General features: G+C 39.1%; 2 protein-coding genes across 6 annotated transcripts in view; both read left to right on the top strand.

Moving 5' to 3' along the window:
• Nucleotides 1–27,683, top strand: part of LOC134061977 (uncharacterized) — a 64,262-nt gene that overhangs the window by 8,232 nt on the left and 28,347 nt on the right. The window lies entirely within an intron of this gene.
• Nucleotides 311–27,466, top strand: LOC134062299 (uncharacterized protein DDB_G0290685-like). 5 transcript variants are annotated; one of them, XM_062518267.1, is made up of 20 exons: nucleotides 311–386; nucleotides 6,062–6,358; nucleotides 10,890–11,135; nucleotides 12,206–12,307; nucleotides 12,411–12,467; nucleotides 12,557–12,652; nucleotides 15,425–15,712; nucleotides 16,214–16,312; nucleotides 16,471–16,572; nucleotides 18,082–18,183; nucleotides 18,288–18,422; nucleotides 19,620–19,721; nucleotides 19,948–20,082; nucleotides 20,220–20,321; nucleotides 24,579–24,680; nucleotides 24,780–24,896; nucleotides 25,257–25,358; nucleotides 25,459–25,575; nucleotides 25,936–26,037; nucleotides 26,143–27,466. In XM_062518267.1, the coding sequence occupies exons 1-20, from the start codon at nucleotides 320–322 to the stop codon at nucleotides 26,262–26,264; spliced, it is 2,592 nt and encodes an 863-aa protein (XP_062374251.1). In that variant the 5' UTR covers nucleotides 311–319; the 3' UTR covers nucleotides 26,265–27,466. The 5 variants fall into 5 exon arrangements, with proteins under 5 accessions (XP_062374251.1, XP_062374252.1, XP_062374250.1 ...); XM_062518268.1 differs by having other exon boundaries at nucleotides 12,200–12,307; nucleotides 24,780–24,884; XM_062518266.1 differs by having other exon boundaries at nucleotides 12,200–12,307.

The following is a 27,683-nucleotide window of genomic DNA, read 5'->3' as shown; positions in this document are numbered from 1 at the left end:
TTGGAAAAAAGATGGACAGACGAGCAACAAGACAAATTGCCGTTTAGCTTTGAATAGCCTTTTGTATTTTTGTACAGGCAGTCAAGAGAAACAACATCAAATAAGCAACTGTACAACAAGCTCAAAAGAACCGTGTTCAGCCCACCTATGTTGATAATGTACATAAAGCGAAATGCACAAAAAGCTCAAAAGACGTTTATCTTGATTTATAATTAACGTTTATGAGAGGTAGCCTAACTGCCCTTATCTGATCTAGTAGCAACATAACCCGTAGCCGAACTACTTTCACTTTCAGTCATTGACCTCTGTTGGACGCACCATGACTCAGAGTTCGAGATTTTGGAAAAGGACGATAATCTTCTGTATTATTCTGGGTCTATTTCATGGTAAGTGCTATTCTTGACAAGTTATAAGTCTTCCTTGTGCGTAATATTCAAGAAAGTGAAGAAGCGGCTTTGAAACGTCTGAATAGATAGCCTGACACAGCATTCTTTTAATTCTTTTAAAGTCACTATGTATTTTCATGACTTACAGTACAAAACGTTTCAGAATATTTAGCATACCACGTAGGCCTACTACAGGCTAAGAATGGGTAACGCAAAAATGATCCCCGAAACGTCCCCTTAGACATCTAGTCTACCTATGCCGAGGTTTTGTTTGTTTTTGTCCATTTTGTCTGTCGTTTCACATTATGCTTAGTCCCGCTATCACCACACTAAGCTCAATTTTTTAAGATGGAACATTAGTCTGCGGAGTCTTCGCTTTTGCGAGGCGTGATCAATGGGCATAGTTCAAATCACTCTGTACGACCTTGGCAGAGCGGTAGAGAAAACAGAGTGGCGACACTCCCATAAGAGACCGTGGAAAACAATGGCAGCGCTTTCCCATGCCAGTTTCCAGATTAAGGGAGTTTTAGAACTTCAACTTCACACACAACTTCTATCCTCCCTCCCTTCCTTCCTTCCTCTTGTCATAGCCCCCCGTTATTAATTTTGGGAAGGAAACGATAGGAGGATTGAGGAATGAAGGAGAGACCGATATGAAAGATGCGATGTCCTGCTGCTCACTCACACATCACCTTTAAGAGATGTCAACTGATGATGCAACGCATCACCTAGAATAAACAGACAAGCAAATTGCAGAGAATAAGCTTATAGGCCTACCAAAGCCAAAAATGTCATATGAACATGGACTCTTTCCAGGTATTGACATTGATAATGAGGTTTGTTTGATAGTGCTTGAGACATTAATGAATGCTATCCAATGATGTGTGAACAAAACATGTAGCCTACTTAAAAGAAAAAAAAAGTTTGCATGGTAGTTAATGATTATTCCAGCATAAAAAGGTCATTTTTTGTCTAACTACTAAATTAGTTTATGGACGCAAAAAAATCCCTTATAAATCCCTTGAAACCGAAAGTTGACAGACGTGGGAGGGAACTGTTACCTTGGCATCTTGGACCAATGATCGCACAATTCTGACAGAAAATGCTTCCGTGTAGGATACTCGTGTTTCCTCTTGTATAGACCTCTGATGTTCGCCTACAAAAAAGACCCAAAGCTGCCATCTTTGCCCATATAAGGAGATCCGGGAGTTAATTGAAGCTAACTGCCTATGGCAAGTTGCATTGTAAGTTAGCTCTGGGGTAGCAAAGATCAAAGTGTGCCGTCTTCACCTAGGCCTACTGAAGATCACAGTATCCACTAGAAGGCAGTGGACAAAACCGTGTAGCGAAAAACATCTGCATTTCCAATGTCTTGCGATAATTGAAAATCCTCATGTTACTTTCCCATAGAAAAAAATCTCAAGATACCGGATCTCCTTATTTGGGCAAAGATGGTAGCTCTTTTGTAGGCGAACTTCAGAGGTCTATTGGGCCTTCCACCTCCCTCTAATCTCTCCTCGGTCTTGCCTCCTCTGGTTGATGAATAAGATGTCCTCGATGACATCGGGCGGGCTTTTTCCGAGAACGAGCTGGAGGATCGAGGACCGAGGAGAGACGTTGAGAAGAGGCTATGTAAATTGATTACACTCTCCAGCATCCAGAAATACATCCCACCCTCCTGCGATTCAGCCATTCACCACAGTTTTTTTGGAACTTTTGTTTGTGTGGCGGCGACATCAAAGAGTACCGTAACTCTCTCTTTCTATTGCTCTGGAATAAGCTACTGTAGTTTGTGATTGGACCCAGAAGATGTGGACAGGAAGCAGGAGAGATAGGTGTGCAGGTGTCTAGCCAAGCTGCATGGCGAAATCCAAATCACCGGCAGATCAAGCAGGGTTTACCCATGCAGCCTACATTATGCTTTTATTCAACAATTGGGTTCTATGGAGCTGTTTATTTGTTTCTGATTGACCGAGAGACGTTCCATGAGTTGAAATATCCCACGATATTCAACTCAGACTTTTCACAGCTAATAATAAATCACTCCGCGATACAATGTGAAGAAGTTGTGAAGTTTAAACAAACTATCACGTTGCATCCAAGATGAAATACTTATTTAGTTCATAAATAAACAAATCTGTTAAGCCTATATAGGCCAACCTCTCGGCATTTCTCATGATATGTCACAGATAATTGATTATTGGTTTTTAGTAATAATAGCAAGCCACTACACCAATAGGCTAATGAATGCTCATTTAATGAGGTTTCAACATTGTACAGTGCAGTACGTGTATCCATCATGTTCCAACAAAATAAGTACATGTGCACCAATTCTGGGCACATGCACATGTTAGTTGTATGTAAGTTTGTGTTGGTATACGTAGGACTCTTACAAACAGGCAATTATTCTTTCTGATAGATGTCAGTAATGTGGATAGTATGACACTTGGCTGGTTGATCGGTTGGTCAATAGTTGGACGAAGTTGGTTGGATTTTAGGCAGAATAAATTAACAATATTTTTTTTAGTAAAGAAAATAGTAAATTGGTCAAATTTAACCGCAAACTCAACAGGAGGGTTAAACAGTATGGCTCCAATGCAGTCCAGGTGCTAAAATGACCTGTTTGCAGTCCACATCTGTCAAATTGGGTGCAACATTTTATTAAAAAAAAGTAAGACAAAACAGACTGTTGAGCATCTGAAATCCTATATCAAGAGGACCCGTGTCCTCAAAACTCTAGCAACTGGTATTCTCAGCTTCTAAACATTTACAGAATGTGGTTTAATAAAGACATGAAGCAACACAGTTGTGTAAGAACTGTAATAGGCTACCCACTGAGGCAGAACTACACGACCCAGAATGCTATGCGGGGTTGGAGAGGAAGTGACAGAGGAAGAGAGGGAAAGTTGGAATTATTGTTGTTGCTGGTGATTGAATAAACGTCGCTTTCAGTTCGAGCTCGTTTGTACGTGAATTCTTCATATATAACTATTCAGAGAACCTCCTCCGAAGTTATCAAGGCTTACAGTTGTACAAACTTTTTTTGGAGACATGTCGCTGGCATTGAATCAAATCTGTTGTGTTTTAATTCACATTTGACACAGCGTCCCAACTTTATTTTAAATTGGGGTTGTACCATATTCGTAAACATAGACTATTAGTGGGCCTATACAAAGAAGGTCATATTGCAAGAGCTTTTGCTACAGCATAGGAAACACTGCTAGTTTGCCTCCAGTTCACCGAGGCATACATTGGACAAACAGAAAGGTCAAAAGTCCAATTGAGCTCCGCCAAGCCCTGATCTGCACTCTGCAGCTGCCAGGGGTACCCGTGCTCACCTTGCTTGAGCTCCAAAGTCTACACTTGTATGACATTTGAAAAGGAAATGTAGCGTCTACTGTCAGTTTAGTTTATTACAATGCCTTTCTAAATAACGAATGTGACATTTCAATTGGAGAGTGATGTCAACTACAGGGGATAAATTCAAACAAAATACATTTGTTGTCAATTTGTTGGTTGTTAATTTAAACCAAAGCCTTTCACTATAGCTAAACATTCCCCTTACCAACTCTGTAGGCCTCCTAGTTTAAATTTTAGTTTTCCTTCATTTGTTTTGTTTTTTTCTCTGATCTCTAAGCAAATCGCTTTTCCTTGTCTGTTCAAAAGCTCACATTTTAGGACTAATATAGCCTACTGTAGGCCTGCCCTGCACTTAGTAAGGACATGTAACTCTGTTTCAACTGATCTCCTAGCACAGGATGCACCCCCTTTCCATTTGTTCATCTTATCTGAGAAAACACACTATCCAAACTATTCAGTCCTTAGTTGCACTTTCACTTTGAGCACACAGTCATGACCAAGAGATTTTCAAAGAAGAGGACCATTTTCTGTATTGTCTTTAGTCTGTTTGACAACTCTATGGTTCATCTGTCAACAAATATTTTAGGCTATTACGTAAGTTGTTTGGGTGTCACAATTTATAACCGACTAAAATTTAGCATGTAGCTCCGATGGCGCACCACTTCTGATAAGATGTCTGCTCAGAACTGTAAACATAAACATACAGTATAAATATAGTAAACTTAGTGACTGACATTGCATACTGGCAGTGTTGTGCATGAACGAGTTCAACACGTTCATTTTTCTGTGAATGCTGAACTGAACGCAGCACATTTGTAAATAATGAATTTGAACGTGAATTCGCTCAGATTATGGGAAATGAACGACGAACGTCACTGTTGATGTCCAATTAAACGTTACGGAATTTATTTTGTCCTGAGAAGTCGAGTGACACTATCTGCTAGCAATTTAGAAACAGTATGTCGTTGTCACACTCACTGCCCACGGGCGCCACTCCGAAACTACAGCTTTGCACTATACTTACTACATTACCCATGATCACGTTACGCACCGCTGCTATATGAATGCAATCGCGGAAAGATTCTGTACTTGTCAGTGATGATAGAGGGATGCATAACGTGTTCAAAGAGCCCTACAGTATGTCACTGAACAGTTCCATCGCTGCAGGTAATGCAGCAAGGCAGCCTCCTCCATACTCCCGGTGTAAAAACTACACTCTTCTGCTGTCAGGCATGCACAGCTGACGCATTTATTATTAATTAATAATAAATGCGCGGCCGCATTTATTAGGCGTCGGTATCTGCCATAGACCTAAAAGAAATGTATCTGCCCAGCGAAATAAAGCCCAATTTACGGACATTCTCAATTAGATGAGAACAACAGGTGGCTGTAGCCTATATTCTGTCAGAAACAGATTTCCATTCAAATGAACTGAATTTGAACTAGTTCAAAATTAAAAATGATGAACTATGAACGTGAACAGTTCACTTTGCACGTGTGTGAACTGAACTTTGAACTAGTTACTGAAGAGTGTGAACGTGCACAACACTGCATACTGGCAAAATACCATATCCTGCACAACTGGTTTAGCTGGGAGCATTCAAATGTTATCAGTGCGTAGCAGAGCACCTACAATATGCTCAGGTGAAAACACACACATGATCACACAAATCACTCACATGATATGGAGGACCTTTATTCACGACAGCAGTTACAACGGCAACATATTCCCCCTTTGCATTTGTCACTGCATGGACAACTGGCTTTGATAACCTTGAAATTATTTGATAATTGAAGTTTGATGATAGGTCATACACAATCCTAGCCAATCAAATGTGAATGGGAGGGGTGTCACATGATTCGCTGTTGAGATAAATTGTTGAAAACTTTCCGGAAGGAGGTTGTGCCTTCAAGTTCTTAATGCTTAATGTTTTCTCTTTCAACAACCCATCAAAATGATTGGGCTTCTATGATGAGTTTGTCACTTATACAGAGTGATTATCATATTTCTTAGGCCTTGTGCTGTCCATGCCAGAAACACTATCTTATGAGACAAGTAAAAAACCCCAACAATAACAAATATAAATCGTACAAGCACAGTCTCCAGTCTCTTTCTCTCCATTTCTCTCTCACAGTTTCTTTTGTTTTTGTCAAACTTAATGTCATTGGTGGATGTACACTTGAGGAAATATTTGGTTGTTTATTTTGCTTATGGTGTTGTTTGTTTTACAATAACATGAAAAAGTAATCACTCATAAAACATTCATAATGGATGTAGACACCCTCAATTCATATCTTGTGTCCTTTCCTTCAAGGTGGGTACTCAAACACCATCACTGCTGCCACTAATCAAGATGTAACACTACCATCCGGGGTTCAAGGACAGATAGATGAAATTCTATGGAAGTACAGAGGCAACAAGATGGTGGAGTGGGACAAGGCAACTGGAGATATCACTGAATATTTAACATTCAAAGGACGGACCAAGTTGGACACAAGAACTGGTGATGTAACTATTGTAAAACTAACCGAAGGTGACAGTGGACTGTATGAAGCAGAAGTGGTTATCGGTACAGAATTAAAAAGTATTAAGTACGAAGTTAAAGTAATTGGTAAGTATAACACCTTTTATTCACCCGATGGCATAATAAAATGAATGAACAAATCAGAACAAAATCCTTTGTTCATGGAATTTACCGTAAGGGGTCCTGATACTCCTGGGCAGATCAATCTCTTGATCATGTGAACTGCTGATTAATTACTCTACCTCATGACTGTATAGCCCCATTGTGGGCTCACTGTCAAATGCCACTATTACAGCAACTTTTCATAGTGACCCAGGTCAGCACTGTAGCCTCTGACTGACTTTCAGACTAGGATCTAAACTTGTGTGTTGGAACCGCCCAAATTAATGGGCAGATGGGGCCTTCGCACACTATCCTTGGAGAAAATGAGTCAAATTAAAGAGACCCTATGCAACTTTTTCATAGTCATAAAATCGCTTAGAAATCGTTGTTTTGCTTGACTGACCAATTTTATCGAAAACAGTAATATTTCCTCCCTCCCTCAGTGTCCCTATCCGCTATTGCAGCCTTGCAGCTTTATCGCTCCGTGTTTACATCTGGAAGTCTGAGACGCATAAGGAACAAGAAGAACCACGCTTGCAATTTATATATAGCCTATATACTGTATGTATAAATATACATGCTAAAGCTGTCGGGGAAGCTCTACAGAGAAATATGCAAGCATAAAACGAGCGAAAACGAAAAACTAAACCGGAGATGAAATCGCCAATCCTGCATAGTTTCTCTTTAACAAATATGATGGAAAGCATACATAATATGAATTGACGTTCATATTGCAGTATTTTGGGTATTTGCCCACCCTGGATAGAAATATTACTTTGAAACAGAAACTTTTCCAAATTTAGCGGAGTCAGAAATTAATAGATTAACAGGGGTTCTATAATCAATTGATATTTTCAACAGCGCGTGAAAAGCTTCACGATTACTTTCGACCACTCCCAGCTCCTTCATTGGTCCTTAGTGAATGACGTCTTACATAGAGCTCAACAGTCCCGCCCACAATTCCGGATGTAAGAATCCAATACAATTTCTCCATTGACAACTGGAGAATAAGCCATAAAATTGTAACTGTCCATGGTAGACTTAAAACCAGCTACGCCATGACTAAGCAATTGTACCTGCTCATATAGATGGCAAAAGTGGGACATCAACCTTGTTATGAGAAAAAAATGTTTTATCAGCGATTTAACGACAGAGTAGGCCTACTACACTACCCAACATCCTAATAGTACGGTGTCTTTTGTATTCTCGCTAGAATTGGATGTTAAAATTGATTTTTTTTTGCTTAAATTGATAGAAAAGGGACTCGAGTAGGCTACCACAACACTGATAGACACTCCACTTTGTCTTCAAATTTAACTCTTCATTTTCTAATTTTTATGATATTGGCCGCGTTTCCCAAAGTCGTGAAGAAGCTCTTAACGCTAAGATCTTCTTTGGAGCGCTCTTAAGAACGCTGTGAAAGAAGAACGTGTTTCCCAGAGTCGCTCTTAGCTTGAGAAGATCTTTCACTAAGAAACGTAAGATCGAGCTGACTCACTCTTAACAGCCTTCTTAGCGATCAAATGCTCAGTGAGCATGGCCTGCCGCTAGGGGCGTGTAGATTTCTAGGCTTTAGTGATCAAGCTGCGTCAGGGAAATGTATATCCACCACTTTTTAAAACAATTTTAAATGTTGCAATGTACTCGTGGCTGTGGACCACTGGCGCAAGAAACATAGACATTCAATAATATTGAATTACACGTTTAAGTTTTCAACACATCTGCATAGGCTATGAGTTTATAGTACTACACATACAAAAAACATCAACAACCCTGTGGCATTTCACAGATATCAAGGAAACAGATGCAATTGAACTCAGATGAACCTAATCCAATGAGGCTTCACCTGCTACTCTAGGCGTTGCCAAAGTCCGCGATGTAAAAGTCCGGTTTACATTAATGCATACGTGCACCCAACTCGCTACATGGGCTACATGGGCTGGAGGGTTACATCTTCCCGGCTATATTAAAGTAGACTAGCCTACATCACATGCCTACTACCACAATATCTATAAGAGAGATGGGATGCATCTTGCATGAGTTAATATATGAATGGCCTGAGCTAATAAAAGATAGGCATAGGCTATATTGATAATCACCCTGTTTGATCAGTTAGTTTGAGTTTTTTTGGCAGACTACTGTATAGCTGTAAGGAGCCGCGACCGCACAGCCCAGGCTGCAGAAGTGCCGCAAGGGAGCAGCAAATTATCTTCAGAAACAATAGGCTATATTTAAGCTCACGATATTCACACCGGCCCAAAACGTTAACGGCCCTCCGGGAATCCACCCGAATCTCCCGATTAACCACCCGGGCCTGCACACACACACAAACACACACGCGCACACGCACGCACGCACGCACGCACGCACGCACGCACACACGATACATGCGTAGCCTAATTGCACCTGTAGGGGGAACATGGGGTGCTGTGTGTGACTTGTGCGCTGATAAAGGGGTGGGTGATCGATTTGCCTGGCATTGATTGATTCAGTTTCAGCACCACCATGGTGAACAACTCTCGTTAAGAGCTTCTTAAGAAGCTTCTTTGGCTTGATCTTAAGGTTCTTCTAAGAAGGCAGAACGCGTCTGGGAAACACCCGTATCTTAGCGCTCCTTCTTAGCGATTCCTTTGGAGCCTTCTTACAGTAAGTCCTTAAGAAAGATCGCATTTGGGAAACGCGGCCATTATCATTTAGGCGATGCTTAAATTACAGTATAGGCCCACTGAATGGACCTCATAATAACTTGCAATAAAAAGCCTTCCAAGGCATGCCAAGTGTGTGTCTGTAGTATGAACCACATTAGGACCCTTGTGTGTGGGACCCCATATATGGATGAGGTAGTACTTTACAGGGCATTACTTATTTTCTTCAAGTCAACATGCTTTGCCCTGTTGCAAATGAAACATTTGCATTCACGAGCATAATACTTTTGGGAACACTTTACTTAATGCACTGCATAGCAGTACACAATGACTGCCGCTCAGTTCTGCACATTCTCTCCACAAAAATAAATGATGCTTGTCAACTTTCCTGATATGCATATATCTCCTACTCTTGCAGCTCATGTGTACTGTACTGTATATACATGTGTGCTTGTCAGTTTGCCTTTGTGTACTGTATAAGTGTGTGTGTGTGTGTGTGTGTGTGTCTGCGCGTGTGTGTCTGTGTGTGTATGTTTGCGTGAATTGCATATGTGTGTGTGTGTGTGTGTGTGTGTGTGTGTGTGTCTCCTTGTCCGTGTGTGTGTGTGTGTGTGCGCGTGTGTGGAATATGTGGATGTGTGTGTGTGTGTGCGTGTGAGTGAGTGTGTGTCATTCTTAACCAGCAACCCTTCACTCAATAGCACCAACTGCAGGCCGATGGGTGTACAGTCACTAAATGTACACAAATTGATTTATTTTAGATAGATAGATAGATAGATAGATACTTTATTGATCCCCAAGGGGAAATTTTATAGCCCCTCATGGATAGCCTGACTCTCGCCAGACCCTTGTAGTTCCGCCATGCTCCACCAGAGGCGTTTCGCTGAGCTCCACACAAGGGTCTGGACGCGAGGGCAATCCAAACCCCTGCCAGTGATCAAAAAATGAGCAACCAATCAGGAGCGCCGAAGCGAGTGTTTGATTCAAATAACAATGGCGGCACGCAGCGAGGAGTCTTGTGCTGACATTGATTCTGCTATTTCAACCGTTTTGTCGAATCTATCAAGTATTCATTCTTTAAAAGATTAACAGAGAATAGTTTTGAAGACATTTAGGCTATTGGTGGCAAGGATGTTTTTACTCTTCTTCCGACCGGGTTTGGCAAGAGCTTGAAGAAGCCTAGCACGTCATTCAAGATAACAGGCAAGTGGTTTATCAAATCACATGCGAGGATGTTTTACAAGGACCCGCCTTCAGAAATACATCTCCTATCGAGAAGTCCCAGATCCTTGTGTGAAGCAGACAGCGAACTACAGGATCTGGCGAAAGTCAGGTTACCTCATGGATGAAATTCCGCAAAACGTGGCATACCGGTACTCCCAGAGGATGTCAGGTTAATCATACACATGAGATTTGGTGCAGTTCATAAAATGCAAAATAATATTGCATTTTCATTTTTTACCATGAGGGTGCAAATCACAAATGAGCCCGCATCAAATTAGCTTATAACCAGTCATTTGTGATTTGCACCCCCAAAATGAAAATGCAATATCATATTGCTTCAATTGCCCCTATCTTTAGATGAGATGTTATGAACTGCACCACATTTCATGTGTATGATTATCCTGACATCCTCTGGGAGTATGCCACGTTTTGTGGAATTTCATCCGTGGGGGGCTATCAAATAAATTAATTTGTGTGTACATTTCGTGAGTACACCCATCGGCCTGCAGATGTAGGTATTAGGCGAAGGGTTGATCTGGTTGCTCGATGCTACTGTCACACACACACACACACACACACACACAAATATTCTTTGTTCGGTCTCATAATGATGACTATTTAAACATTTGTTGATCTGTTGTATACAGATCCTGTGGCAGGAGCAAAGATTACCTGTAGCAACAGTGCTTCTACAACAACACTACACTGTGAAGCAGAGGGTGATTTGCTGAGTTTCAGCTGGTCAGGACCTGGACTACAGACAGAGATAAGGGGTCAGACTGGACCACAGATCACTAAGGAAAAGGACCAGAACTCAGTCTACACCTGTGCAGTGAACAACGCAGTTAGCAACATCAGTGTGGACTACAAAGCCAGTGGCTGCTTTGCCTCAGGTGAGAGCTCAACTTTCATGATTTATTACTTTTATGGAAGCAATATTGCTGTTAGTCCCACCAGAGAGGGTTATAAAGCGGAGTAATGAAGGATCTTTGGTCCCACTTTGTATATTGCATGGCTACATGGTACAAAAGCACCTTACATATACATTACATAAGGTAAGACTGTACATATCCAAAGTGTGCAATATTTGTTTTGATAATCATATGGTTTAACCCTATGAGCCCGACGGACGCAAAGTGCGTCAAAAAACGCACTTCTCTGTTACATTGCTCCGCGATTATTAGTCACAGCGAGATGAGACCTATAGGGTCAAGTATGAAAATAAAATAAAATCATGAAGTTAAATCAAAGTATATCATATTTACAGTTTATATTGCTCTGCGTTCACCGGCGCATCCAGGACTCTCGCTTGAATTCCTTGCAAACCCGGCATCGCACTTTTTTGCCTTTACTTTGTTCATTGCAATACAGTAAAACAATATTAAAGAGAATCATCATCTGTGCACGTCATGTATGTGCTACAACGCAAACAAGTCAGGTCAGATCAGCTAGTGTCACAAATATGGAGTGCAAAAAGTGTCAAAAAGTCATTTCTCATCAAATGGCCATCTATTTCTGGAAGGCACACACCACATATTTCTGTACATTGCTCAGCCCCAAAGTATACCTCCACCATGGTTCTTATATTGCCATTTTCAGGGCAGTCAGGCCTACACAACCATGCAAGTCATGTCGAGCTGTGGTGAGACATATGTCAAAATGAAAGAATTTGTATAGTATGCTTTTTAAATTTTTATTATTTAAAAATCTAAATCAAATCAATGCAAGTATTTATACATGATATTGTGGCAGATCTGGGTAGCCTAGACTGTGCTGAAAAAAAAAAAAAATATATAGCATGTGTGAATGACACTTACAATGCCCGGATAAATGCTTCTAACTAGAGGTAGTGAAAATGCCCTTAAAACAGTCTAGGTTTAACACACACACACACACACACACACAAACACTCATTTGTGTGTGTGTTATTCTCACTAATTTGTACTGTATGTTGAAGATGCAGGAAATCTTCAGCTCATCGTAGGTGTAGTATGTTCTGCTGTTGTTGCTGCTGCTGCTGCTGCTGCTGCTGGGTTTGGCTATTATCGCTGCAGGAAGTCAAAAGGTATCTCTACAAATACAGATTTTTACTGTTTATGTGATTTAATGTGTGAAGATGTGATGATTACCTTACATGAATCCAAGTAATGATTATATTTGAATAAAAGGGCAGAAAAATGCTGGGATTGAGACAGAATCTGAGTCGGAAGGAGATGAGCAAAGAGGTAACTCTAAAAATACAGATGACTGTATGTGAGATTAAATGTTTGAAGATTTGAAGATTAACCAAGTAATGCATCATTTTGAATAAAAGGGCAGAAAGATGCTGAGAATTCTAAAACATCAGAGACCCAAGGAGGAGATGATGGGGAACCATTGCTGACTGTTGAAGGTAGAGGTGATCCTGAAGGTAAGATATGCAGGAAAAAAATGCTACAGAGGACATAAGAGGCGCACGCTCAGTTCATGTTAAAATAGTACAAAGCAAACATGGGAAGGACAGGCTGGGGCCAACCAGACAAATCCAACTCAAGGTTGCGCTGAGGAACAAGCATGACGCAACAAAGGCTCAAGCATTCCAACATTTTGACCCTTCCACTGGAAAGTTGTGGGTTGAATTCCTGGCTTCCATGACCCTATAGAGCAAGGCATCTATCTATCTATCTATCTATCTATCTATCTATCTATCTATCTATCTATAAATGCAAGGAACGTCATGCGGTTAGCTTTATCATGTCCTAACAACAGCAAAAACGCACAGGTATGTAATGTGTATTGCCATTAGCTTGCAACTCCCCTTCACTTTTACACTTTGCAAAGTCAGTAAAAAGCTCTACTAACTGCACAGGTCTGATTCTACATCATCGCCAATCTAACATGATCTACTACATGCATCAACATAATTGGGCAACACTTTTCTTGGAAAATATTGTTTGTACGGGCACTGCACTAGTTAAATCAATTGACAATGATCTTTGTAATAAAATGGACACGTTTTAGTTGATATGGATAAAAGTGTCTCTTAAATGAATAGATGTAAATATAACCTTTTAAACTCTTTTAGAAATGCTTTGTAAGACAGAAAATCCTCACTTTAGATGAGCTCACAAAATATCCTTAACTAGCCAATTGTAACTCCCGACTTAATCATGAATAGTATAAGTATAAAACATGCATCCACATCCTATACTGTAAGTCAACATTAATACATGTGTTAAATCATTATTTTTTACAAAGGCATGCATACATGTTGGTGTACATTTTAACAGATGTTTGAAACCATAGATAATTCCTTAACAACTGTTAAATAAATGGAAATATTACATGCCATTCCTGTAGAAAAACTGTAGCCCAGTTACATGCCCACAGGTATGCCTGCTTTTAAAATAGGATGACAGGGAGAAACATCATTCCAGTAAAGCATTCAATAATGAATTCTGAATATTATAACATATTAGCCTATAATTAAGTAAGCATGTGCCATTTCTACAGTTCAGAATGACATAAGCCTAACAGCTGTTTTGAGTTAAGACTATATGTGACCCTGTAAAGCGGAACCAGTCGTTTCGGTAAAATTTAATAAATTAAGTTATTGTGCTCACGTGAACGGCCATAAACTAAGCTTTCCAACGATATATATCGAGGGTATTACACAAACTATCGCTAAGATAACCGCATCCAAAGTTGACATGGTTCTCCTGTCATGAAATGCCAGAAGAGGAGAAATCACCTTTTTAAGCAGCGCGTGCACAATGGGAATGACAGCAAATGTGTTGAATCTTCGCCGGGTTTAACAGTCAAAACTTATGTTTTTCCGTGAAATGCGTTCACGATATGAAACTGTTGACTGTATACAGTCGAATTATGCGAAAACGTGAAATTCAACATTTTAACCCGTAAGTTTGTTATTGTTGATTTTCTCAAAATAACGTTGTGCGCAAAACGACTGATTTCGCTTTGAATGGTCACATATGTTTATTGTATAAGCTTATTGAATACCGTCCTGATACTGAAGAAAAACTCATTTTGTGGAATGATGCATCATCGTTTGAATTTTGCAACGATGTGACTCAATCTCTGGTAGGCTAATCTAGGCCTATAAGTGACATGCACACTCTATCTGCCACTCGTTGTCTGTAACTGACGTATTGCCTAAGGCTTTGATGTATAAGGCTATGTTTAGCTTATAGAATAGCTGAATGATATAGAAGACAAACAATTTTGTAGAAAAATGCATCATGATATGAAATTTGCAACAACATGACTCAGAACCAATCTTTGGTAGAATAAGTGACGTCAGTCTGTCTGCCATTTGTTGTCTAGTTGCGTGGCACGTCTTCTGAAACGTTGTTAAACTTGAGACCATTAGCTTATTGCTCGTTTCATTTCAGTTTGAATTGTTGTTTGTTTATTCAAAGCCTCAAGTCCAATGTAGCCTGGGCTATTCGAAGTGTCAATTTATTGTACTCACTTTTTATATAATTTTGAATAGCCACTTCATAGGTATACCCATGTTTGTTGGCATGTTGGCAATCCACGGAATCATTTTATGTTCAAACTGCAGCCTACAGGGAGTCTTTATTGCTGAGGTCAGACATGATAATCTTCCAAACATCTTGCTTCTTAACCCATGATCCAGTGCTGCCAAAACTCCGGTTATCCTCTCTCTCCTGTGCTGTGCAGTGTGAGAGGGGGAGTGGCCATGGTGGAGCAGAGAAAGCAAACCAATGTGTGATGCTTTTGCCGATATATTTAATATATTTTGCATTACTTCTCCAAACAATTTCAAACTTGGCACTGCTCTTAATCGTGCCAGTAGCAAGACACCTGCCAAGTTTGAAATCGAATAGACAAATAGTTTGACAGATATGCGGTTAACAGACACACATACACACAGACGTTCCTGCAATTTATAGATAGATTACAAACAGTTTATTTCAGATAGGCTTATTTACTATGAACAAACCATGTATAACTGTGTGCTTCAGTGCTGAGAATTTATGTTGCAACAATGCTTTACAAATGACCAACAAAGCATTTAGTAATAGTTTCCAAATGCTTAATAAATGCTAAATAGTGTGTGATTAAGTGTTACTGACATTGACTGTTTGTGTGATTTAATATGTAACGATTTGATGAATACCTTAAATTAATCCAAGTAATGTGTATATTTGAATGAAAGGGCAAAAATATGATGGGATTCACAGCAAATTAAAGACCAAAGGAGGAGATGATGGGGAATCATTGCTGACTGGTGAAGATGGGGGTGATTCCGAAGACAAGATAGGTGAAAAAAATGCTACAGAGGACATAAGGGGCGCATGTTCAGGTCATGTTAAAAAGATAACACAAACATTGGAAGGAAAGGCTGGGGACAACCAGACAAATCCAACTCAAGTTAACATTGGGCAGAGTAACAAGCATGACACAAGAAAGCCTCAAGCATTCCAGCATTTTCACTCTCCCACTGGTAAGTTGTGGGTTAAATTCCTGGCTTCCACCATTGTACTTTGAGCAAGGCAGTCGTTGTAATTTAATTGACAATGACCTTTGTAATATAATTGACATGTTTTAGTTGCTAGCTATGGATAAAAGTGTGAAGCCTGACGAGCCAGACCCACATCAATATGTAGGGTCTGGGAACTCAGCATAGGCAGGGCTCAGTCAGAGGGGTGGGATAAACGGTTGTCTTTCATACTCCCTCTCCACACAATGGGATAGCGCTATAACCAATCATTTTCTTGTTTTCAAGTAGCAGGATGGGGAATTCACTCTTGACTGTAACTCTCTACAAATAGAGATGAAACAATATGTTTGTGTTTCTGATTCAGGTTTTAGCAAGTGGTTTTCAGAAAATGCTTATGTTCTAGAGCCTTTTTAATGGGCGCTCTATAGGTCTTTATGGGTTAATATGTAAATATGTGTAGATTACCCTAAACTTAACCATGTAATGCATTCTCTTGAATACAAGGGCAAACAGATGGTAGGAATGAGAATGAACATGATACCAGTGGAAATGAGAAAATATCAAATCTAGAAGCAGAGGAAAAAGAAGCAAACAGTGACTCAGGTAACTCTACAAATAACATAGCATGTTTGATTTAATATGTAAAGATTATGAAGATTATGCTGAACTAAACCAAGTAATGCAGAGGTGCAGTTAAGGGTAATGTTATAACCAGATATTACCATAAATTAATCAAAGTAATGTATACTCTTGAATAAAAGGACAGATAAACACTGGGAGTGAGAATGAACATGAGTCCAGTGGAGATGAGAAAATACCAAACCCAAAAGCAGAGGAGAAAGAACAAAACAGTGATACGCCAGGTAACTACAAATACAGATGACACAGTATGTTTGATTTAACCCATTAAGACCGATTGCTCTTTCAGAGTGTTTCTGATTCAGGTTTCATGTGTAACTCACTATGGATAAAAGTCTCAGCATTAATGCATGTAAATGTAACCTTTACAACTCATTTGCAAATGTGTTGTAAGGCATAGAAACTTTAGAGGAGCTCACAAAATATTCTTGAACTAATTAACTACTTCCTGAATGAATCAGGAATTCTAAAACGTATATAGTTTCAGACCTTGATTATGACTGGCTGAATAGCGCTTGATGCCATTGTAAAATCCGACACAAACATACAACTTCACCGCATTTACTTTACTCTTATGCTAAAGTTAGGGTAGCTGCGTCTCAATGTTGCTTGGCAACCATTCAGATAAAATAAATATATTTCTCGGCGGAAGAATGATTTTTTATGAACACAGCATTACATTTCTCCTTGCTGTGCCTTTGTTTCATGACATTTTGCCAGATGTATGTACAGTAGTAACATAGTAGTTTTATAAAAGCAATAAGCCACTTGAGTCCATAGTTTTCACTGATTTTAGAATACTCCGCTTGCATTGTGCCTAACAACTCCCCTTAGCTGTTCTAAAGTTAGTGTAAACTATGTACTCTTGGGGCTTATTGCTTAATTATAGTATTACAGTAGTACGTGGTTTATACAATATATATTCACACCCTAACTAATCATTAGTTCATGTGTCTAATTTTTATAAAGGCATGCATACACGTAAGTGTAAATCATTTCTTAACCATTACATTACATGTAACATGCCCATTCTAACTGATCTTTAAACCATACACAATTCCTTAACTGTTGCATAATGGAAATATTACTTCAACTGAGTATAATTGCATAATTTATTAAGTATGTAAACCAATAAGCATATTTTATATATAGGTTTTTTACTATTAACAAACCATTTATAACTGTGTCTACAAATGCTTTATTGCTGAGAATTTATGTACAACAATGTAGAAACAATGTTTTATAAACTAGAAAGGCACTCAGAGAGTGCAAACCTCCGCCAAGTGAAAACATAATCACCTTCTGTGTCCATACGGTGATACGGATCACTCCCAAAATATAATCGTTTCTAAAATTTCATCGAAATCCATTCATAACTTTTTGAGTTACCTTGCAAACAAACAAACAAACAAACAAACAGACAGACAGACAGACCCCAATGAAAACATAACCTTCTTGGCGGAGGTAATGAGGAACAAAGCATTTAGTAATAGTTTAAAAATGCTTAATAAATAAATTAATCTCTGTTTGGATCCTAATAAATGAACTGGTCTACAGTAGCTAAGCTTAGTTAAGGGAATAACGTAGTTTAATGAAAAAACGGTGAAGAGTTCCTTTAATAGTGTGTAGTCATTAAAGTGTTACCGACTTTTACTGTATGTGTGATTCATTGAATATGTAAAGATGTGAAGTTTACCATAAATGAATCCAAGTAATGTATTCTTGAATAAAAGGGCAGATAGGCGCTGGGGATGAGACTGAACATGAGACCAAAGGAGATCAGAAAACACCAAGCCCAAAAGCAAAGGAGAAAGAACAAAGCAGTGACATGACAGGTAACTACCTACAAATACAGATGACACAGTATGTTTGATTTAATGTGTAAATATGTGAAGATTACCCTGAACTAAACCAAGCAATGCATTCTCTTGAATACAAGACCAGAAGAAAGGGGATGGTGGTGATACTGAAGGCAAGATAGGTGATGAAAATACTGCAGAGATCAAAAGAGGTGCATCTCTAGGTCATGTTCAAAGGGCAAGACAAAAGTTTGAAGGACACCTAGAAGCTGAAGGTAACACAACAAAGCCTCAAACATCCCATTATTTCAGCCCTCCCACTGTTAAATTGTGGGTTCGATTTCCAGCTTCCACTGTTGTGCCCTTGAGAAAGGCAGGCACTGGCCTTTCTAATTTAATTGACATGTGTAAGATCACTATAAATAAAAGTCTCTGCTAAATTAATACATGTAAATATAACCTTTACAACTCATTTGTAAATGCTTTGTAAGACATAGACACTTTAGATGAGCTCACAAAATATGTAAGGGATACTGTATTGTCCGCCGGTAAATATCAGACAATAAGTCCCGACAGGATGAGCAGAACCCTGACAGGCGGCAGAGAGGTTTTACTTCGTCCAGAAGGGACTTATTTTCCGATAATTACCGACGGACAATACATTATCCCGCTTATTATACGGCTACTTGCCAAAACGAGAAAAGAAACTTAACAGAATGTGTCTTTAGCAATGACTTGACTACCGTTGCATGACTTCCGCAAAAACAAAATGAATAGTTCGCCACACAGATAGAACATGACAGGTGTTGCGTGGCAACGTCTCACTAGCTGAGTTTCACTTTCAATGAAATTCCATTGCAATAAGCGAACGGATTTGTCGCAGATTGATATGAAAGACTAGCCTGGGTGTGCTGCCTTGCACGCAATTTCATTCACGCTGCTAAGGCAGTCTGGAAACTACCGCCCTAAGTTTTGCCTGAGATAGGGGACCAATCACAGAACAGGGAGGAAAGCAAGACGATGGTGAGCTATGCACAGACGCATTTGATAGACATCCGTGACGCCCAATGAACGGATCTGGCCACTTTTTCAAATACGAGAAAATTAACGTTTGGTTGCCAGACCACGTCTCATTTGAGAAGTGGTAGGCGCTAGCCAGGCAAGACGTGAATTAAAAGCACAAAACCTATTGCCATTGACAGTGGTCATTATATACTTTGCAGTGATCATTATAGATTTAACAGACCACCGAACGTTGGGAAGGCCCATTCATGTGAATAGAACTCTCTGCAGCACTCTGAAGAGCCGTGTAATAATTAAGCAATAAGCCCCGAGAGGGTTAGGGTTAGGTTATGCAGTTAATAGTGTGTAGTTATTAGAAAGTGTTACCGATTTTAACTATGTGTGATTAAAGGTAAAGATGTGAAGATTGCCATAAATTAATCCAAGTAATGTATACTCTTGAATAAAAGGGCAGAAAGGCACTGGGTGGGAGAACGAACATCAGTCCAGTGGAGATGAGAAAATACCAAACCCAAAAGCAGAGGAGAAAGAACAAAACAGTGACTTGACAGGTAACTACAGTACCTACAAATACAGATGACACAGTATGTTTGATTTAACCCATTTAGATTGGTCTGTCAGAGTGTGTCTGATTGAGGTTTTAGCAGGTGGTTTTCAGAAAATGCTTAGGTTCTAGAGAGCCTTTTTAATGGGCACTCTAGGTCTTAATGGGTTAATATGTAAATATGTGAAGATTACCCTGAACTAATCAAAGTAATGCATACTCTTGAATAAAAGGGCAGAACAACAGAGATGGAGGTGATACTGAAGGCAAGATAGGTGATGAAAATGCTGCAGAGAGTAAAAGAGGTGCATCTCCAGGTTATGTTCAAAGGGCAAAACAAAGGTTTGAAGGACACCTAGAAGCTGAAGGTAACACAACAAAGCCTCCAAACCAAAATTACTGATTTAACTCTCTACAAATTCAGACTTTTACTGTATGTGAGATTTAATAAATACATGAAGGTTACCAGAAATTAATTCAATTGATGTATACTCTTGAATAAAAGAACAGATAAACACTGGGGGTGAGAATGATTATGAGTCCAATGGAGATCAGAAAATACCAAATCCAAAAGCAGAGGAGAAAGAACAAAACAGTGATACACCAGGTAACTACAAATACAGATGACACTCAGTGTTGGGAAGGTTACTTTAGAAATGTAATGTGTTACAGTTACAAGTTACTCTGTTTAAAATGTAATAGGAGTGTAACTATTTGAATTACTTTTTCTGAGTAACATAACTAATTACTTTTGATTACTTTTCGATTACTTTTCCGATTTTTGAATGATATAGTCCCCAAATCCATGCAAAGATTTCGGCCTTGGTCTACAGGCTGCCGAGCAGTTCTGTACAAGTGCACAAGGCAGATTATTTATAGCAATTACATATTATATATACAATTATTTTATAGCCCCCCATGGATGAAATTCCACAAAACTGGGCATACTCCCAGAGGGTGTCAGGTTAATCATACACATGGAATTTGATGCATTTCACAACATCTCATCTGAAGATAGATCTCATCTGAATTAAAACAATATTACATTGCATTTTAAATTTCTACCATGGGGGTCATGCAAATCACAACGGTTATAAGCTAAGTTGATGCGAGCTCTTGAGACCTATTATTATTGGGCTTCGGGCGGGGACGTGTGGGGGGGGGGGGGGGGGGGTGTTGGAGTGACCGCCGGGGACGAAACAAAATTTTTCCGCAAAATTCTACTGGGGCTACATGCCCACCAAGTTTCATGTGCCCCGGTGTTACGGTGTCCCGGGAATCGTTGACCGAAAATATGACGAAAAAAAAAATAAAAAAAACTACGCTAGCTAACTAGCTACGCTAGCGGCGGTCATAATAGCCTAACCCTGCAGTCACACACGCTACAAGAGACAGCGACAAAACGACAAGCTGCCGTTCATTTTCAATGGGAGTAGGCTTTTGCCAGAGACAAGCGACAAGCTTGCCGCTGTCGTGAGCAAGGCGGGGCTAAAATAGACAAGCAGGCTATTTTATGCAAATGTTGAGCGAAGCGACAAAGCGACTGCCAATCGGAGTGAAGGCAGCGTGACGTTCCTTGTTTGAAAGTAAAGTTGAACATTTTATCCAAGATGGCGGAGCTAACTAATCGAAGGCAGTATTTCTGTACTAACAAGTAAGTTCAGGGTTGGTTGCCTTATATTTTGCTACTTCTAGTGAGGAATATGAACTTTAAAATCCAAAAAGCCAGGTTTTGTAACCAAAAAATATATCTGAAGGTATGTACGAGCTATCGGTCAGCCACCTAGCACGTAGCAATCGTTAGCCGTCAATCACTCGCGAATCACCTCCCCACTCAACGGCAAGTTGGTGGAGTTGTCGCTGTCTCTTGTAGCGTGTGTGACTGTAGGGTAAGCTATGGATACAGTATTATTTGTCGATAAAGCACTACAGAGCTTGCATAGCATTTTTTAAAACCTGTAATATTGTTCAAAACAGCACCAAATCTTGTCTGTAGACTGTTAAGAGGTCGATTTTCACCGGAGTTACACTTTAACAACTATTATTATTGCACCATTTATTAAGTATTACAAACAATTTATAAGCATACTTTAAGATATAGGTTTATTTACAATGAACGAACCATTCATAACTGTGTGTACAAATGCTTTATTGCTGAGAATTTATGTAAAAACATGCTTTACAAATAAGGAACAAAGCATTTAGAAATAGTTTGAAAATGCTTAATAAATGCTTAACCCTCCTGTTGTGTTCATTTCATGTTAATCAGTTTTGTGTTCCCGGTCAAAAATGACCGACCCAGTATAGTTGATTGTAAATCCATAATTATACATATGTATTCACTTAATGTTGTTATGTATCTTTTAAATAGCTCAAGTCCTTGTGAACATTACATGTTTTAAAATTCTATTTGCTTTTTATGGCCTGTAGGCCTCAATGACCTGAGCTCATGCAAGTCGTTTTTTTAGTAAAAATAGCATAATATATGCATTACTTTGGCTCTAATCAACATTAAGATAAATATATTGTGCTATTTATCACAGAATACTTCATGTTCAAATTTAAAAAGAACCTTTGTTTTGAAACCATTTCACATTTCTAACAGTGGCACAAAATTACATCTTTTGTGCTCCCGGTCAAAAGTGACCGACCCTATTATAGTTGATTGCAAATCCATAATAAGACACATATTCATCTTATGTTGTTATGGATCTTTTAACTAGCTTAAGTTCTTGTAAACATTACATGTTTTAAAGTTCTATTTGCTATTTATGGCCTGTAGGCCTCATTGACCTGAACTCATACAAATCGTTTTGTAATAAAAATAGCATAACATATGCATTATTTTGGCTCTAATAAACATTCAGATAAAAATATTGGGTTATTATATCACAGAGTACATTATGACCAAGTTTTAGAATAATCTTTGTTTTGAAACCATTTCAATTTTTTTCAAAATTGCACAAAATCATACTTTTTGTGTTGCCGGTCAAAACTGACCGGTATGATTTTATTTGTACAGTATGACCATTAATAGTCAATAGCGTGCCTTTTCTGAGCCACAACTGACAACAATGAGCTTGAGTAGTTCTTTAATAAGCTGGCACAGGTCTCCTGAGGTATTTTGACCCATTCTTTCATTGCAAATTGTTCCAGCTGCATAGTTTTCGAACATGGACATTCACTTAGAGCACCCAACACAGATTTTCAATTGGATTGAGGTCTGGGCTCTGTGTGGGCCACTCCAGGACCTTGGTTTTGGTATCCTTGAGCAACTGTTGGACCAATTTTGATGTATGCTTTGGGTAATTGTCTTGTTGGAAGACCCTGCGACGACCTAAAGCTAGTCTAAGAGCCAATTTCTGCATATTATACTTCAAAATTTTCATTTTCTTTTTTCATGATGCCATGCACCTGAGCAAGGTTCCCTGTGCCTGAGGCTGCGAAACAGCCCCACAGCATGATGCTCCCACCACCATGTTTAACTGTGGGGTTCGACTTAGGGTTGAAAGCATCTCCCTTTCTTCGCCAAACATAAGCAACATCCATGTGCCCAAACAGTTCCAGATTAGTCTCATAAGTCCAAAGCACAGACTTCCAGACTTAATTTTTTATCTCTCAAATGCTCACAGGCAAATCTCAGTCTGATAGAGAGATAGATAGATACTTTATAGATCCCCAAGGGGAAATTCAAGGTTGTGATGTGCCACTCTTTGAGTAAAGGGGTTCTTCTGAGACGATGGCCCTGAAGCCCACCATGATGAAAGGCCCTCCCAACTTTGTTCCTTGAAATATCAACTCCAGAAGAGGCCAGGTCAGCAACAATCATCTTGGCAGATGTCCGGCCTTCTTGCTGACATCTCTGACTATTTTCCTCTCCAGAGTTCTTGAAATCTTGTGCTTACAACCAGGCCCAGGTTTGTTTTGTACATAATTTGTCTTCTTGTACTTGGCAATGATGCAACGTACAGCAGTTCTAGACACTGTGCTTGGAAATGGCAGTATAACCTTCCCCCTTATGAACCTCCACTATCTTCTTTCTGAGCTCAAGACTGATTTCCTTTGTCTTTGACATGGTCAGTAAGAGTAGTCCCTCGACCTCGATAATGTGTACAAGTGACTTGTGCCTTGTTTCTTGGAGTCCTTTTATGCTGATTGAATGCTCGGGTATTGTTATGAAGCCAATTAACTGCACAGGTGTGGTTTGAAAGCTGATTGGTTAATTAGGTGTGTTTTGAGAGCAAAAAAATCACATGCGCAGTAATATTATTGACCATCCCATCATGGGGGCTAATATTTTTGACCACTATATTTGATATGCTAAAAACTAAAAATGTATTTTATATTCCAAAATGTACACCAAAAGCTACTAAATAGCACTTTTTGTGTGTGGGTGTAGGACAGAAACTGTTCATATGAATTGGCAAGTCACTCAACTCAATTTTATACACTTTTTGTAGTCACACCCATTCATTTCTAATGACCGGTCATTTTTGACCGGGAACACCACAGGTGTACACAAATTGAATAAAACACACAAAATTGCATCAAAGTTATCAAAAATTATTTTGCGTGTTCAGATACCCTATGTGAACAAAGTCATGAAATCTCATGACAATCAGATTAAGTTAAATATATTTTTCAGAGACAAAATGTGCAAAATCGGACAGATTTGACCGTAACACAACAGTGTGTCGTTATTCTAAAATTCATATGATCTAATCCATACTATGAATGCATACTTTTGAATAAAAGGGCGAAACGATGGTGTCTGTACAAATACAGACTTTTACTATGATTTAATATGTAAATATATAAATGTTACCTTATATTAATCCAAGTAATGTATACTCCTGAATAAAAGGGCAGAAAGGCGTTGGGGGTGAGAATGAACATGAGCCCAGTGGAGATGAGAAAATACCAAACCCAGAAGCAAAGGAGAAAGAGAAAAACAATGACTTGACAGGTAACTCTACAAATACAGATGACATATGTTTAAGTTAATATGTAAAGATGTGAAGATCACCCTGAACTAATCCAAGTAATGTATTCTTTTGAATAAAAGGGCAGGAAGATGGTGGGATTGAGAACAAATTTGAGCCCAAAGGAGGAGATGAAGATGATGCTCAAGGCAGCAGCGATGACGAAAAGGGTGCAGAGAACAATACAGGTGCAGTTCAAGGTAATGTTAGAAAGAAAATAAACATATTTGAACCATCAATTTCAACTCAAGTTAACACTTGCCAGAGTAATGGCAATGACGCAACAAATCCTCAAACATACAGTCTGATCCCTCTGTGGTTCAGCCAAACAGTCCAGATACATTGATGGTTTCAGTGATGACACTAACTCTTCAGGTCATATAAACATGGAGTGGGCAAGTGTATATAAGATAGGCCCAAACCCCAAAACAGAGGAGAAAGAACAAACCAATGACTGATTTAACTCTCTAAAAATATAGACTTTTACTGTATGATTGAATACGTAGAGAGGAGAGGATTACCATACATTAATCCAAGTAATGTATACTCTTGAATAAAAGCTCAGATAGACGCTGGAGATGAGAAAGAACATGAGACCAGAGGAGATGAGAAAATACCAAACCCAGAAGCAGAGGAGAAAGAACAAAACAGTGATACGACAGGTAACTCTACAAATACAGATGACACAGTATGTTTAGTTTGATATGTAGATGTGAAGATCACCCTGAACTAATCCAAGTAATGTATTCTTTTGAATTAAAGGGCAGGAAGATGGTGGGATTGAGAACAAATTTGAGGCCAAAGGAGGAGATGAAGATGATGCTCAAGGCAGCAGCGATGACGAAAAGGGTGCAGAGAACAATACAGGTGCAGTTCAAGGTAATGTTAGAAAGAAAAGAAACATATTTGAACCATCAATTTCAACTCAAGTTAACACTTGCCAGAGTAAAGGCAATGACGCAACAAATCCTCAAACATACAGTCTGATCCCTCTGTGGTTCAGCCAAACAGTCCAGATACATTGATGGCTTCAATGATGACACTAACTCTTCAGGTCATATAAACTTGGAGTGGGCAAGTGAATATAAGATAGGCCCAAACCCCAAAACAGAGGAGAAAGAACAAACCAATGACTGATTTAACTCTCTAAAAATATAGACTTTTACTGTATGATTGAATACATAGAGAGGTGAAGATTACTATACATTAATCCAAGTAATGTATACTCTTGAATAAAAGCTCAGATAGACGCTGGGGATGAGAAAGAACATGAGACCAGAGGAGATGAGAAAATACCAAACCCAGAAGCAGAGGAGAAAGAACAAAACAGTGATACGACAGGTACTGTAACTCTACAAACACAGACGACACAGTATGTTTAGTTTGATATGTAGATGTGAAGATCACCCTGAACTAATCCAAGTAATGTATTCTTTTGAATTAAAGGGCAGGAAGATGGTGGGATTGAGAACAAATTTGAGCCCAAAGGAGATGAAGATGATGCTCAAGGCAACAGAGGTGAAGAAAAGAGTGCAAAGAAAGACACAGGTGCAGGTCAAACAAGTTAACCCTGGGCAGTGTAAAAGGCATGACTCATCAAATCCACAAACATGCCAAAAGAGACAAATGTTGCTGATGAAGCCACTCCAGTTTAGCTCAGATGAGCCGCCCTCATCACATTCAACATGGACCGTTCAGGTAGAGCCCAGATTTCAGCAAAAGATGGCCCCTGAGAACACTCAAGTTGAATGAAATCAGTGACCCAAGGAAATAGAAACAAAAACATTGAGGTAGGATCACCTGTACACACAGATGATTGCTGTGAAAATGAAAACAACACTAATAGAGGTGGATTTACACTACGTGTGATGTTAAACTTAAAATAAAAAGCTAAAAGGTCACTTGAACCTGGAAGCTGGACACACACACACACACACACACACACACACACACACACACACACACACACATACACACACACACACACACACCAAAATAACATCATAATGCTGGTCTCTAGAATTAAATACTATCAATATTGTAAATTCACAGATTTCATAGTCGCAGATTGGTTTTGCAATGAATATTAATCTTGCAGGGTCACTATTTACAAGAATGCAACTAGCTTTCTTTAAATTATTTTCCATTATGCATTTGATGTCAACAGGAACTCAATGAGGCTACGATATAGACTATTCAAAGTGTTTCTGCACCATTGTTTTATATGTGACATTGCTAGCATGCAGTGTTACGTATAACAACATCAAATTATATGATGTTATGTCTCTATATGCATGAGCAGGTGAAGATGAAGTGTTGATTTCGGACAGGTTATAGGACATTTGGCTATAGAGTTGTTCTGTCATTTGGAATAGCCTACTAATACCGTAACTAATTTAGGTTACGTCTGTAGCCCACTTTGCCCCTCCCTGTTTGTTGCTGGAAAGAGCTGACTATTGTTTGTTTATATTGTTCATATCACCATTTGCATACAGTAAGCCAAAATTGTATGGTAAGGCCAGCATTAGTTAAGAATAAAAGGGTGTTTGCCGGACTCCTGCTGGACTCGTGCACAATCCCGAGAAACAAGTCAGAGACACTAGAGACCCCACCAAACACAGTCTTTATTGCAATTTTTTCATGCAAATTTCATTTTAGGAATGGTGTCATTAATTGTGGAGGTATTTCCTTGTCTTTGCATACAATCAATGACCATATTTGTTTATTTGTTGTTTATGTGTTAAGTTTATAAAAACATTTTTACTTTCAACTGTTGTATTTTGGTGTTAAATTCAAACTATATGTACTGTGTGTATGTGTTTGTTAACTTCTGTGTGTCTGTGTGCTTCAGTGCGTGTGTTTGTGTGTGTGTGTGTGTGTGTGTGTGTGTGTGTGTGTGTGTGTGTGACAGTCCTGCCTTTTATCTCAGCAGAAAATACATTCAAATTCAAAGTACACTCAATTTCTCAACATCTCTTACCAGCAAC

Source organism: Sardina pilchardus, chromosome 17, assembly GCF_963854185.1.
Source record: "Sardina pilchardus chromosome 17, fSarPil1.1, whole genome shotgun sequence".
NCBI lineage: Eukaryota > Metazoa > Chordata > Actinopteri > Clupeiformes > Clupeidae > Sardina > Sardina pilchardus.
The sequence above is the reverse complement of the archived record's forward strand: the minus strand, read 5'-3'. Positions and strand labels throughout refer to the sequence as shown.

What these genes read in the sequence shown, in the direction of transcription:
- LOC134062299 (XM_062518266.1), top strand. Translation starts at nt 320, where the DNA reads ATGACTCAGAGTTCGAGATTTTGGAAAAGGACGATAATCTTCTGTATT. An exon ending in GTACGAAGTTAAAGTAATTG is followed by an intron (nt 6,359 to 10,889) that starts GTAAGTATAACA and finishes TGTTGTATACAG; the next exon opens with ATCCTGTGGCAGGAGCAAAG. An exon ending in GAAAAACAATGACTTGACAG is followed by an intron (nt 24,681 to 24,779) that starts GTAACTCTACAA and finishes TTTGAATAAAAG; the next exon opens with GGCAGGAAGATGGTGGGATT.